Source organism: Poromitra crassiceps (genome assembly GCF_964638095.1).
Source record: "Poromitra crassiceps genome assembly, chromosome: 6".
NCBI classification, from domain to species: domain Eukaryota; kingdom Metazoa; phylum Chordata; class Actinopteri; order Beryciformes; family Melamphaidae; genus Poromitra; species Poromitra crassiceps.
The window spans coordinates 25,038,853-25,054,432 of NC_139627.1; the positions used below are offsets into that span (position 1 = coordinate 25,038,853).

Sequence of the window (15,580 nt, forward strand, 5' to 3'; positions counted from 1 at the left end):
ACATGGTCTTCTCTGAATTTAGGTGGGTGGGGGTTGGGGGGAGATTGCCATGACAGATATCGTCCCAAAAAAATAAATCATATTGTGCATCCCTAGGAAAGACAGTAGATACAAACTTCCTACTGCTCGCTCACCTCTGCTTTCAGATTGTAAAGACTCCTTGGGAACTCAACAGGAACTCAAATGCATCATATAAAGTATTCAGGAAGTCACCAAAAACACAAGTTCCTTTCCACACTAGTGAATAGTATTTTTTCACCCATCTACTGTTCCCCATGTGACGATGCGAGTGCAGCATCAGCACCCAGGCTCACAGGGCCTTGTTGGGGCTAGATGGTCTGCATCTTATCTTCATCAGCAGACGGGTAGTGGTGATACTCTGGCTTCAGCTCCCAGGTGCTCTTGTGGGCTCCCCGGGTGTTGTACACCCCAATTTCCCTTATGATCTCCTTCAGGTAGGTCTGGAGCGAGAGGAGAGACATGTTACTACTGGAAGTCCCCAACACAAAATGAAAAAGCACCCTATTTTTCTGTTCTCCCATATGTACCAGGTGTCCAAAGAGTCTGGAATCATCGGAACATGATGTTGTTGGGAGTGGACACACTGTCAGGATGGATGAGTGGTTTAACTAGAAAGGCCAATGGAGAAAGGAGCAGCAAACCCTCAACTGAAGGGGGTGAATATAGTTAGAATTACTGTCAGGCGTCCCACACCAGACTGTGCTGTGATGAACTTCAATTTCTATTCTTGGACAAAATATATAAATTCAAGCACTTTCAATGACCCATGTCTATGTCTATTTTCAAAAACTTTCAGGGCCTTGATTTTCTTTTTGGAGAATCATTGGTCTAGGCCACATCCACACTAATACGTTTTAAGTAACTGTAATATTTACAGTAACACAGACTGACTTTGAGGTAGGAAAGTTAGCCCCTCCCCCGAGCTAATCTTGAGTTAACAATTTTGTTTTGGCAAGAGTCGGCCTCACTTGTCGGAGTGGGAAATTTAAATATTGAAGCTCCTAAAAGATGGCAAACCATTTTTTAAAGACCTGAAGAAGAGAGCCAGTCTTTAGAGACAGAAACAACACCTTAGAGATCTACAACAAAATAAGTTGTATTAACAGGTGTGTGTGTGTATATATACAAGTGTCAGTAGCAAGTTTGACTTCAGGCCACATTAAGTCTAAGACCAGGTCTATCTTTATGCAACTGGCCCCTGCAGAGAACACAGTAGAGTTAGTAGTAGAGCATTCAACAAGCCCATGTATGGAAGCTGCTCCTGCTCTCCACTGGCCACTAGGGGTCTCTGTTGAGCCAGTATTGGGGCATGCCGCCATACCTGCTGAATACCAACAGGGTGGTGTGTTGGGGAGACTTTTGACAGGGTTCCTTCCCACAGTCATGGAGACCCTGGAAAAGTCATGGAATTTAAAAATCTCTTTTTCCAGGCGTGGAAAAGTCATGAAATTCACCTCTTCATATTGGCTTTTAGTGCGTTTTCTTTTCTTTTTTTATACTTTTTATTTAAAGACCACATGAACCAGGTCTCAGAGAGGGACGATGACGTATCAGACTGAAAACAAGTACTGCAGGGATGACGTATTTTTTTTAGGCTTAACCAGAAAATCGCTGCCATTTTGGTTCATCAGGGGAAAAGTGAATGGGGTTTTAGAATAGGGATTTAAATGCATAAAATAAGGTCTGTGGTTAACAAAGGTTTATGGGAACGCAAATTTGGGTTCAGCAGGATAATCTTCACAAACGTTAACTCATTCCCCGCTATTGCTGTGGAATGAGTTAACGTTTGTGAAGATTATCCTGCTGAAGGCAAATTCGCGTTCCCATAAACCTTTGTTAACCACAGACCTTATTTTATGCATTTAACACATTGACTGCCAGCCCTTTTTTCAATGCTGTAGGTAGGTTCTGCCAGGTTTTTTTTTGAGGATTCTGGCTCATTTTACAAGAGCCGAGGATTCTTTTCTGTTAAGACTTCGTGAACACCAATCATCTAAAAAGAACTAATAGAATGTGTGCTTTCTCTGTCTAAAAGAGTTAGTTTGTAGAGTTAGTAGTTATGTAGATATTAGCCGTTGAGTACAGCATGGTTTCAGAGATTTTCAGAGAGTTTTTAGATAAATGGATTTTTAGAACCACCTCACGTGCCTGTGATTATGGGTGCCCTTGGGCAAGTCTGTATACTGTATTGTGTGTGTGTGTGTGTGTGTGTGTGTGTGTGTGTGTGTGTGTGTGTGTGTGTGTGTGGGTGTGTGTGTGTGTGTGTGTGTGTGTGTCTCCAAACTCCTCCCTCCGTCTGTGCTGCTGCTGCTGGCTCCGCGGCCGCTGTCGGGCAGTCTGGATTACTGTAAAACGGGCTCGTTCGTTTCTTGAGGTGTCGGCTGAGAGCTTTGAAGAAGCTTTTGCGATTCTGGTCTTATTTATGCTCAAAGGTACTCGAGTGTGTGTGTGTGTGTGTGTGCGCGCGCGCGCGCGCGTGTGTGTGTGTGTGTGTGTGTGTGTGTGTGTGTGTGTGTGAAATCGAAAGCGTTTTCGCCCAGCTATTTCCTTGAGAATGGCTTTCTCCCGCGGACCCGCGGCTGTTTTTGCTCGGCTTTGTCTCTGTCTGGAGAGCACTGTCGCCACTTAGCTGGTCGGTAAAATAGATTATACACATTCTCTTCCTCCAATATTGGTATAGGAGACGTAAAAGGGGTTGATCGATGTCCCACCGTCAAAAAAAAAAATGTTTATGTAAACCGAGATATCTCGTCTTTGGCACTCAACGGTTGGATCCTGTAAGCCGAGATATCTCGTCATTGGCACTCAACGTGTTAAGTGAAATCCACTTTCTAAAACCCCATTCACTTTTCCCCTGATGAACCCGGAAGTATACTTCCGGACTCATCCCTACGGTTCTCTATTGCCTGAGATGAAAGAGGGTTGAGAGGCGGGCCATAGCGTGTCGATGATTTGATTTGACAATTCTGGGGACTGGAGTTGGTGTTGGCTAATCCTGGCGTGTTCTGCCCCCAATAAATCGAGCATGTTCTGGCGCTATGTGAGTGGGATCCGGAGAGAACCGTGCAGCCGGCTGCTTCTGTGCGGACACACCAAGGCAAGAGTGCTACCTGCCGGCTTGAAGCGCCATAGTCATGGTAAATACAATATTCCTGGAATGCAAGCTTAATGAACCAGTTACATGTCCTTTGCAGTCTACATCAAATGAAGACATTACTGTTTGTTTTATTTTGTATGTTACTGCCTCACATTACATGGAAATACTATTATGGATCCTTGAAAAGTCCTGGAAAAGTTTTGAAATGTTATCGATGATGTGTTGGAACCCTGTTTTGAAAATGAGCATCTGTGATACTTGAGCTGAGTTGATTTGAGCGACGGCCAAGTGCTCGGGGAGAGAGATGAGGCAGTGTGGCGTTTAACTCCTACTCTATGTTACGCAATCAGACGCAACCTCCAGGTCTCACCAGCTCCTACACACTGCTGCTCCGCTAGCTGGAATGCTGCCACAAACTATCGATTGTGTGTGTGTGTGTGTGTGTGTGTGTGTGTGTGTGTGTGTGTGTGTGTGTACACACACACACGTGCACCCAAATTAGAACGTGAATAAGCTGGACGTCATGTGGTGGGCGATTTGTTCAACTTTAACACACCAGGTGGATGGTGGGCAGGTATATATATTATTTTTTTTGTTGCTCTGTGTGTCTGTGTGTGTGTGTGTGTGTGTGTGTGTGTGTGTGTGTGTGGGCGCGCGTGTGTGTATGCGTGCATGCGTACGTATTTCTGTTCAGTGGCTAAAAGGGGGTGGTGGGGGGCTTGAAATGCAGGATGGCAGGGGCAGAGGGGTGAAATTTGGTATGGAGGTCAAGTGTGTGTGTGTGTGTGTGTGTGTGTGTGTGTGTGTGTGTGTGTGTGTGTGTGTGTGTGTGTGTGCTTGTGTGTCGGTGCTCACCACAGGTTGCTTGGTGATGTCCACCAGGTCCCTGATGTTGTAATACTGGTGTCTCTCGAAGGCAGAGAAGAGCATGTCCAACACCACCTGCCGCTCCGCCCGCACCATCTTCCCCTCTGCCTTCTTCTTCTTCTCATGCTCCACCTGCAGGGGGCGCACCACGGTCACACCCCCTGTTTGAGTCACAAAATGGTCACACCCCTTCTGTTTGAGTCACACCACGGTCACACCCCCTCATGCATTGGAAGTTATAGCGGACGCTGTAAGCAAGATGGATAAAATATCGACAGATGCACCCAAGTTTTTCCTAGGCGACTTCAATCACTGTCAGCTGGATGGTGTCTTACCTGCATACCACCAGTATATTGACTGCCCTACACGACTCAACAAAGTGCTGGATAAATGCTACGGCTCTGTTCCCAGAGCATATAGATCCTTCCCCCTACCGGGCCTTGGATTCACGGACCACAACGCCGTTCTGCTGGCCCCTGCATACCAACCAGTCTTTTTAAGAGAAAAACCAGTTACAAAGACATTCAAGGTCTGGTCTGAAAACAACATTGAGGCCCTTAGAGGCTCATTTGAATGTACTGTATGGGATGCTCTTGTTGAGCCAAGCTCAGACATAAATGATCAAGTAGATGTTATATCATCATATATTAATTTCTGCGTGGACACAGTGATACCCTCCAAAGAAACAAAAATTCTCCCGAATAATAAACCTTGGGTAACGAAGGACCTAAAAAGCATTCTTAATAAAAAGAAAAGGATATTTTTCTGTGGCACACCTGAGGAGAAGAAAGATGTTAATAAAGAGGTCAAGCGAGCAGTGAGACAGGCAAGGTTAAATTATAGGAATAAAATAGCAGAAAAATATAATCATGGTGACATGCGCTCAGCCTGGAAAGGAATTAAAATTATGTCGGGGACAAATGCCAGTACAGGCCCTAGACGCATACAAATAGGAGATAGTAGCCAGGAGTCCCTGGCAGATGAGGCAAACAAGTTATTCTGCCGCTTTGACTCACAAGATTTTAGTACTCAACTTAAGGAGTTATCAGATACACTCTCACTTGGGCATCCACTGCAAGTTTCCACGCAGTCGGTAGCTAAATGTTTTAAAGCGAGTAAGGTAAACAAAGCTAAAGGACCAGATGGAATATGTGGACGGACACTGAAACACTGTGCTGATGAGCTGAGCAAGGTGTTTCAAAGACTATTCCAGCTCTCCTTGGACCTAGCTGTGGTTCCTGATCTCTGGAAGAACTCTAACATTATTCCAATTCCAAAGATCAGCAGACCTAAAATTCTTAATGACCTGCGGCCTATAGCCTTAACATCATTGGTAATGAAAAGTTTGGAGAAGATTGTCAAAAGTGAAATTGTTAATGTAACCAGATCAGCTCTTGACCCCATGTAATTTGCATATAAGCCTGAGAGAGGTGTTGATGATGCCAAGTTATTTATTTTGAATTCTGTACACGAACACCTGGAACAAAAAAACACATATGCAAGATTACTTTTTGTTGATTTTTCCTCAGCCTTTAATACAATGCAACCTCACATATTAGTAGAAAAACTTATAAATTATTTTCACTTGGATCATCAACTCATCAGATGGATTATTAGTTTTCTTACTAGTAGAACTCAGACAGTAAGTATAAATGGAAAAAGCTCCAAATCGATTTTAATTTCCACTGGGTCACCGCAGGGCTGTGTTCTTTCTTCCTTTCTTTTTATTTTATATACAAACGACTGTCTTAGCAAATATAAAAATCACCATATTATAAAATTTGCTGACGACAGTGTTATCTTATCTCTTCTCAGTCAGTCAGACCAATCACATGGACCCATAATACAAGACTTTGTAGACTGGTGTGATCGCTCTCTTTTAGATCTAAATGTGTCCAAAACCAAAGAAATGGTAATCTCACCAAAACACATAGACATCGCTCCAACAACCATCCATGGAGCTGATGTGGAAATTGTCCAGAACTATAAATATCTGGGAACTGTGTTTGATGACAAACTGAGATTCAGTGACAATACAGATATTGTTGTAAAAAAGGCTCATCAGCGTCTGTACTGTCTTCGTAAACTAAACTCCTTTGGAGTCGACCAGAGAATTCTGGCCACGTTTTATTCTTCCTTTATTGAAAGTATTTTAACATTTTCATTTATCTGCTGGTTCTCATCCCTCTGTCAAAAAGACAAGAACAGACTGCAAGGTGTTGTCAACCTTAGCTCTAAAATTATAGGCAAAACACAAAGATCCCTAGTACAGTTTAATAGTGCACAAGTGCTCAAGAAAGCGCACAAGATAATCAATGACTCTACACATGTCCTTCATGTCTGTTTTGACTTAATGCCATCAGGAAAGCGCTTTAGACAGCCTGCCTGCAAAACAAACAGAAGGAAGTTTGGTTTTGTTCCAGAGGCCATTCGACTGGTGAACAGCCACAGTACAAGAAATGGTCAGTTTATCTAGACTAAGTCTGCACCTTGACCTTTTGATTTGAACCCTTGAACAAGTCTAATATGCACTTGGATTGTATTGACTGAATTTAATTTGTATTGATCTGACACCTATATTCCTTTGTGGTGTTGGATACATTGTAATCAGGGATCTTGCTTTATCAGTGCCATTTATTGTATTTATTGTCTTGTTTTTTGTATTGTTTTTGGATGTGTACAAAGTACAGCTTGTTTGCAGTATTCATGCCTTAAATTGCCCCTTGCGGGACTAATAAAGTTTTTTGAATTGAATTGAATTGAATTGAATTGTTTGAGTCACACCACAGTCACACCCCCTCTGTTTGAGTCACACCACGGTCACACCCCCTCTGGTACCATAGAGCTCTTACGTTGACCTGGTTGGCTACAGGTTTAAAGATGTTGTTAACATAGAGCTCTTACGTTGACCCGGTGGTTGGCTACAGGTTTAAAGATGTTGGTACCATAGAGCTCTTACGTTGACCCGGTGGTTGGCTACAGGTTTAAAGATGTTGGTAATATAGAGCTCTTACGTTGACCTGGTGGTTGGGTACAGGTTTAAAGATGTTGGTAACATAGAGCTCTTACGTTGACCCGGTGGTTGGGTACAGGTTTAAAGATGTTGTAACATAGAGCTCTTACGTTGACCTGGTGGTTGGGTACAGGTTTAAAGATGTTGTAACATAGAGCTCTTACGTTGACCTGGTGGTTGGCTACAGGTTTAAAGATGTTGGTAACATAGAGCTCTTACGTTGACCTGGTGGTTGGCTACAGGTTTAAAGATGTTGGTACCATAGAGCTCTTACGTTGACCCGGTGGTTGGCTACAGGTTTAAAGATGTTGGTAATATAGAGCTCTTACGTTGACCTGGTGGTTGGCTACAGGTTTAAAGATGTTGGTAACATAGAGCTCTTACGTTGACCCGGTGGTTGGGTACAGGTTTAAAGATGTTGTAACATAGAGCTCTTACGTTGACCTGGTGGTTGGGTACAGGTTTAAAGATGTTGTAACATAGAGCTCTTACGTTGACCTGGTGGTTGGCTACAGGTTTAAAGATGTTGGTAACATAGAGCTCTTACGTTGACCTGGTGGTTGGGTACAGGTTTAAAGATGTTGTAACATAGAGCTCTTACGCTGACCTGGTGGTTGGCTACAGGTTTAAAGATGTTGGTAATATAGAGCTCTTACGTTGACCTGGTGGTTGGCTACAGGTTTAAAGATGTTGTAACATAGAGCTCTTACGTTGACCTGGTGGTTGGCTACAGGTTTAAAGATGTTGTAACATAGAGCTCTTACAGTACGTTGACCTGGTGGTTGGCTACAGGTTTAAAGATGTTGGTACCATAGAGCTCTTACGTTGACCTGGTGGTTGGCTACAGGTTTAAAGATGTTGGTACCATAGAGCTCTTACGTTGACCTGGTGGTTGGCTACAGGTTTAACCCATTGATACCTGATGCAGCATTTGCGTGTATATCCCTCATTTGTGTGTGTATCCCTTTAAGACCGCAAACTGCGTGATGCGGTTCGCGGTCTTAAAGGGATACACACACAAATGCTGCATCAGGTATCAATGGGTTAAGGATGTTGGTAACATAGAGCTCTCTCTTATGTTGACCCGGTGGTTGGCTATACAGGTTTAAAGATATTGTGATAGAACTCTTACGTTGACACGGTGGTTGGCTACAGGTTTAAAGATGGTGGTGATGGCTTTCTCCAGCTGCTGGGACAGACGCTGCGGCTTGGACGACTCCTCCATCTGCAGTCTGACACACACACACGCACACACACACACACAGTTTAAATACAATCTATTCTCCAAGTCTAAAGCAGTGACCCATAATTTTATCCATTAGGGCCACAGACCCCCCCCCCCCCCCCCCCCCCCCCCAATGTCAGAAAGTAGTTAAACGGCAGAGTACACAGAAAAAAAGTAGCCCGATCATGTTCGTGGCGTTTGTTCCAGTGGTCCTTTTCCCAATTAATTAATTAGTAGTAGTAGTAGTAGTAGTTTATTTTGTCATTGCATAATAAATCATACAGCGAAATTGCAGTTGCAAGCTCCCCTTTGTGCAGACATACAGTACAACCAGACAATTCACCAACAATTCACCAGACCCCACAGTAGATAGACTTAATAATAAATGGGGTAGTAATGGTAATAATAGTAGTAAATAACTATATGCAATATAAATCTATATATATACTCATCATATATGGTAATAATAGTAGTAAATAACTATATGTAAATAACTATATGCAATATAAATCTATATATATACTCATCATATATACATATATACATATATACACACATATGACAGCAGCATAATACTTTATAATTTGGGAAGTGATTGTGATTTATTGAGTAATATGACGGCCCTTGGGAAGAAGGAGTTATGGAATCTGGAAGTGCGAGTTTTTAGTGTCCTGTAGCGCCTTCCGGAGGGTAAGGGAGTGAACATCATACCCGAATGAAATGTTGGGAGCGGGGGAGTCTGGTGCAACGCACAGGTCCTGGACCTGGTGAGACGTAGGAGGAGTCCGGACAGGGGGCAACCCACAGAGCCCAGTCCCTCCACGTGCCAGAGCCTCCCGGTCCCAGCAGAGTAGTTCCGGAGCAGCGGATTGAGTGGCCCTGTCTTTCCCTAAGAGGGCTGACTGTGGGTAGCTACTGGGACGTAGCTACTGGGCGAGGGTGTATGATGTTGCAGTACCCGAAACATCCTATGACCCCAGGGTACATCACTGATGATACGTCCCAGTTGCATCCATGTGATGTTTTTAGGCCGGTGCTTGCACCGGCCTATGGGAGCATGTGTGTCCCAATCGCTGCATACACGACTCCTGGCACCCTTTCATCAAGATGGGCTGCATACACGACTCCTGGCACCCTTTCATCAAGATGGGCTTTTACTTTGAAATTTGTTTTATTTGACGAATGTCCGGTTTCGGACTTCCTGTCTGCCCTGATCTGATCTTGTTCAGCTTGACAGAGTCGCTCACGGCCGCAGAGGGTCCGCGCCCATGTTAACGTTACACGCGAGTCGACGCAACAAATAAACAAACACACATTTCACAGTGTCTCTGGACATCAACAGTAGCGGGAGACGTCTCCCCTTCCAGCAAATATACATGAATGGTATGCGTAAGGAACATGAACATCTTACCGCGAGGCAGAGAGCTAAGTAGCTAACAGCTGAGCTAAGTAGGCTATAACTAGCGTGTTAGCCGATCGGAAAAGCATGTAAACAGCAGTGAGATCTCCTTTATTAAAGTATGCAACAATTTCCAATGAACAAATGGCGGTTACATGCTGCCACTCCGACGTGCTGCCACTCCGACGTTCTGCCACTCCGAAATATCGGCACTCAGAAAGGGTTCTATATTCCCCGTTTTTCACTAACCTCTCCCAGCCCCCATGCCAAACCTAACCTCCCCCATGCCTAAACCTAACCTCCCCCAGACCCTAACCCAAAACCTAACCTCTCCCACCCCCACGCCTAAACCTAAGGTCGGCATTGCGGCTTCTAAGGTGAACGACCGCCAGTCCGAATAATGGAAGTTAACGTTTGGAGTGGCAGGGCTTCGGAAAGGCAGACAGTTACCACAAATGGCATGTAGCCTTCAACTTTAAAACAAAACAATGTGCTTCTGCTTACTTCTTACATTCAACTCTCTCTGTATGGCAGTGAGTGCAGACAGTGCAACACCAGTGGCATGTAGCCCTCAAGTATTTAAAACAAAAACAATAGTGCTTCTGCTGCTTACTTAGCCTACATTCAACTTTTTATGGCAAGGGTCCCTTAGCAAAAAGAAGTTTATACAAGTGTACAATTAGTATACTTTAGTATACTTCTTTTAAACTTAAAATGAGAGAGTATACTTTCAGTTTACTTTTTATATACTTATCAAATATATACTTATAAAAATGTTACTTAAGTATACTTACACTTGAGTATACTTATACTTAAGTGTACTTACACATTATCAAGTATACTTACATTTAAGTATACTTATACTTAAGTATACTTACACAGTACACAGTATACTTACACCCAAGTATACTTACACCCAAGTATACTTACACCCAAGTATACTTATACTTAAGTATACTTACACCTAAGTATACTTATACTTAAGTATACTTACACAGTACACAGTATACTTACACCCAAGTATACTTACACCCAAGTATACTTACACCCAAGTATACTTATACTTAAGTATACTTACACCTAAGTATACTTATACTTAAGTGCACTTACACAGCACACAGTATACTTACACTTAAGTATACTTATACTTAAGTGTACTTACACAGTATACAGAAAAGTCTAAGTATACTTGGCTTGTACTTGTACTTAAACTTGTGATTGAGATACACACAAGAAAAGTATAAATAAGTATTCTTGCCTTATACAGAAATTATAAGTATACTTGGCTTGTAGTTGATTTGTTTTATTTGAAGTAGGCTACAGCAGTTCTGCATATAAAATGGAAAAATCAGGATATCACAATAAATCCCAGAGGCTTATTTCCATGTGGTCCCTTATAGTCGATAGATTATAGCCGATTAAATACTTTTTCAGACATATCGGTTTCTTTGAGGTAGTATACACCATACACATTTGGCTGATTTTATTGACAATTCTCCCATATATGAGAGTAGCAGACTTGATGTATACTGGCTGCTAAGGCTACCAGAATATGGAGTGCTTGAGTGATGTCACTCAGCACACAATTGCTCAACATCACATGTGACATCATCAGTGATGATGTCATAGACATTAATTCATGAATGAAATCATCAGAGGGACAATTGAAACAGAGAAACAAACAGACAAACAGAGCCCATGCTCCCTTTTATAGGCACAATTAAAGCAATACAACTGTGACTTTTGCTTCGCTGGAAATTATGGTGGTGTCCAGACATGGTTTCCAGAAGTACACAACCTGCCTATGACCATCCCCTGATCACAACCCACCGCCATGCAAAGATTCAGTACAATGCCACCTGGGATGTGGGTGTCAGGTGTTTTCCAGGACTTTCCAAGTGGTTCCAGGACTTGATGAAGTGCCCATGACCTTCTCCGGATCATAACCCCCTGCCATGCAAGATTTCAGCCCAATCTGACCTGGGGTGTGGATGTGAAGTATTTTCCAGGTGGTTTCCAGGATTTTCCAGGACTTTCCAGGTGGTTCAAGGACTTGGTGATGGACCCATGACCTTCCCCAGATCCTAACACCCCGCCATGCAAAATTTCAGCCCAATCCGTCCTGGGGTGTGGGCGTAAGGTGTTTTCCAGGTGTTTTCCAGGATTTTCCAGGTCTTTCCAGGTGGTCCCAGGACTTGATGACATGCCCATGACCTTCCCCAGATCACTACCCCCCTCCATGCAAAATTTCAGCCCAATCCGAACTGGGCTGTGGGCATGAGGTGTTTTCCAGGTCGTTTCCAGGATTTCCCAGGACTTTCCAGGTGATTCCAGGACTTTCCAATCTGCTCATGACCTTCCCCAGATCATAACCCACCTCCATGCAAATTTTCAGCCCAATCCGACCTATAGTGTTAGAATAGAGACAGATACACATATAGTGGTATGGTCAACATTCACTACTTTACTCAGCTGAACGGATAGCCGAGTGGATAAGACACAGGACAATGTGCTGAAAGGAAGGGGCCCTGAGTTCGAATCTCACATGGTCATACTTTTTCCTTAAACTTAAAGTATACTAGTAGTATACTTACTTAGTATACTACTAGTATACTGAATTAGGCCGATTTAGTGCCAATTTAGTGTCAAGAAGTATTAGGCAAGTACACTTGGAGTATACTACTAGTATATTTATATTAGTATACTTGGTGCATAAAGTATACTGAATTGGGCCAATTTAGTGCCAATTAAGTTCTAGAAGTATTAGGCAAGTACACTTGGAGTATACTACTAGTATATTGATATTAGTATACTTGGTGCATAAAGTATACTTGGGTATATAAGTATACTTGCATAAAAGTACACTTGGTCTTTACTTAAGTTTACTTAATAAAATAAACTTGAAGTATACTTCTTTTTGCTAAGGGGTAACACATCCAATCTCGCCAAGCACCTGAAAGACAGGCACCCAGACCTGTTCAAAGAATTCAAGGTGGGTTAATTCTTTCAAACGGTGTAAAATAACACGTTTAACAACATATCAAACGGACCTTATCCTGTCACATTAGTTTTTGAGATAGCTGGCAATGCATTGTGTAACCAAAAAAACGTTTGGCTAACGTTAACGTTAACGTGTTTTGTAATGGAATCTTTATGGGACACGGCTAATACCTGGCACAGCGTTAGCTAGCATAGTGTAGCACATGTGCAATGCAAATGGAATCATTATGGAACTATGGCTAAGTTCGGCTCTTAGCCGTGTCCCATAATGATTCCATTACAAATATTGCATTGCACACCTGACATGTTATTTTACTAAAAATAATACATTTGACCATCATTTCATGTAGAATGATACCACCCAAGCAAGAATATTTCAAGTGTTTCAAGTGCTTTACTGAAATATTTGGACCATATAATGATAATACAATTATCTCAACCTTAAATGGTTACATATAGGTGCCAAAAAGCCATAAATTCACATCAAAGAACAAAGAAAACAACGATTAAAATTCAAGTTTAAACCGTAAGTGTGCAGCTGCAGCATTTATTAAAAAAAAAAAAAAAAATCTTTATCCTGCATCCCTAAACACAAACAGGGAAAAAAGGTGGAAAATCAGATGATGGATTATATGTGTTATGTTGATTGTTAACACATTCACTGCCAGCCATTTTTTTTTTTACTGTAGGTAGCTTCTGCCAAGCCGTTTCTTGAGGATTCTGGCTCATTTTACAAGAGCCGAGGATAATTTTCTGCTTGGACTTTGTGAACACGAAGTTCACAAAAGTACTAATAGAATGTGTGCTTTCTCTGTCTAAAAGAGTTAGTTTGTAGAGTTAGTAGTTATGTAGATATTAGCCGTTGAGTACAGCATGGTTTCAGCGTGTGAGACAGGAAGCTGAGATAATCGCAGTTTTGTGAAATTCAATCAAACAGGCAGAACAGTCACTTTAACCATTTATTTTTGGCATCAGTGAGAGATCAGACATCTGAACAATATAGTTCTGAACACCCTCTCCTTTAAACTCCTCCCTCCGTGGGCGTGTCTGGTGGCGTTTGTCACAAGCCAGTTTCTCCTGCCTGTCTGAGCAGTGAGCAGCCTCCCTCTCTGGCGGCCCCTCGTCGGCGAGTGTGGACTGTGGATGGGACTCAATCGTTTCTTGGATTTTCGGTTGAGAGCTTTGATGAAGCTTTGTGCGATTCTAGGCTTTATGCTGCCCACCCAGTCTATTTTTGGAACCCCCCACCGTTGTGCGCCGGTGTGCAGCAGCGTGAAAGCGTTTTCGCCTACAGTATGAGAATGAGGCTCGTTCGTTTCTGGGTTTTCGGAATGCGTGCGATTCTGGCCTTTCTGCGGGTGTTTCAAAGTGTGTTTCACCCATAATCTATTATGCAAATTTGCAATCCCCCACGCCAGCACCGCTCTCCGCTCTCTGTGTGCTGCTGCTGGCGCGGCCGCTCTCGGGCGAGTCTGGTGACTGATGACTGTAAAATCGCCAAGCCATTTGAATGGCTTGCTCCCGCGGCTGTTTTTGGTTGGCTTTCTCTCTGTCGGGAGAGCACTGTCGCCACTTAGTTGGTCGGTAAAATAGATTATACACATTCAATACTTCCAATATTTTTATAGGAGACGTGGGGGACATTGATCCACGTAGCACCGTCAAAATTTTTTTTTTTTTTTTGACGAGTCAACTCGTCATTGGCAGTGAACGGTTGGATTGTGTTTGACGAGTCAACTCGTCATTGGCAGTGAACGTGTTAAAATGTGTATGGGTATAGGTGACGATCCCATGCACCGGCCGTATGCCAGGTTTCGACCTGGCCTTGTTTCTCTATATGTTTCCCACAGGATTTGGAAAGATTGTGGTGGGTGGACCTTGCTTGGACCCTCTTGGGGGGTCCGGGGGGCATGCCCCCTATAAGAACTTTTTTTACATTTTAAACTAAAATGCATGAATTTGTTCTTAACTCATTGAGTGCCATGGACGTCTTTCGACGTCCAATCAAATAGTGACGTAGAGTGCCACGGACGTCTTTCGACGTCCAATGCGTTTTTTGACGGTGGGACGTCGATCAAAGCCTTCCGCATCTCCTGTACAACTATTATAGCTATTGGAGGTCTATAACCTATTTTACAGAACCCTTAGGTGGCGACAGTGCTCTCCAGGTTAACAGAAAGGCAGAGAAAAACAGAGAATAAGTCTTTGGGGAAACGGAAATCGCATCGCATCCGTATGCATCGATATGCATGAAGCGTTTTAACGTTAGATGTGCCTACAGCAGCAGCAGCCAATCTGCTCCCACAATTGAGCTGCTCCATGTCCGCTGCAACAGCCAATTCGCATGATCAGCCGTGGATTTGTTATTATTCTCAACTGGAAGCATAGGAGCCGGTGACAAACACACGCTGGGAAGATGTGCATTCCCCACACTCTCTTGTTATTTCCAGCAGTCTTTTGTCTTGCTGCCTTCAGTCTCTTCTGAAATAAAGTTTGTCTCCTTGCTCAGCTTTCAAGATTCAAGATTCAAGATTTTTATTGTCACTCCGTAGTACAAGTATCACGTGTGAAATTCTTGTGCTATAGGCTCAGTTACAACATAGTGCAAATAACAGTGCAAAAACAGGGCATATAGATGCAGTAAAACAAGAGAACAACAAGCAATAACAGTAAACTTTTCCTTTTCTTTTCTAGCATAGACACCTTAAAACATAATTAAACATTCTGTTTGCACAGGTGCAAACAGAATGTTTGATTGTTTATTTGTGTGTGTTAAGGAGTCTCGTGGCCTGCGGGAAGAAACTGTCCCTCAGGCGATTTGTTCGTGCTTTTGGGACCCTGTATCTCCTCCCTGAGGGTAACAGGGAGAACAGGCTGTTGTGGGGGTGGTATGTGTCCTTGATGATCTTCAGGGACCTCCTGAGGCACCGCTGATTGTACAGTTCCTGCAGTTCTGGT

General features: G+C 43.0%; 1 protein-coding gene across 1 annotated transcript in view; it reads right to left on the bottom strand.

Moving 5' to 3' along the window:
* Positions 1-238: 238 nt before the first annotated feature.
* Positions 239-15,580, bottom strand: part of LOC310777812 (general transcription factor IIF subunit 2-like) — a gene marked incomplete at its 5' end in the record, with an annotated part of 98,519 nt that continues 83,177 nt past the window's right edge. The window contains 3 exons of the mRNA XM_083638168.1: positions 239-461; positions 3,974-4,117; positions 8,131-8,230. Coding sequence (XP_083494294.1) covers positions 330-461; positions 3,974-4,117; positions 8,131-8,230 — 376 coding nt within the window. The 3' untranslated portion in view covers positions 239-329. The remainder of the gene's footprint in view (positions 462-3,973; positions 4,118-8,130; positions 8,231-15,580) is intronic.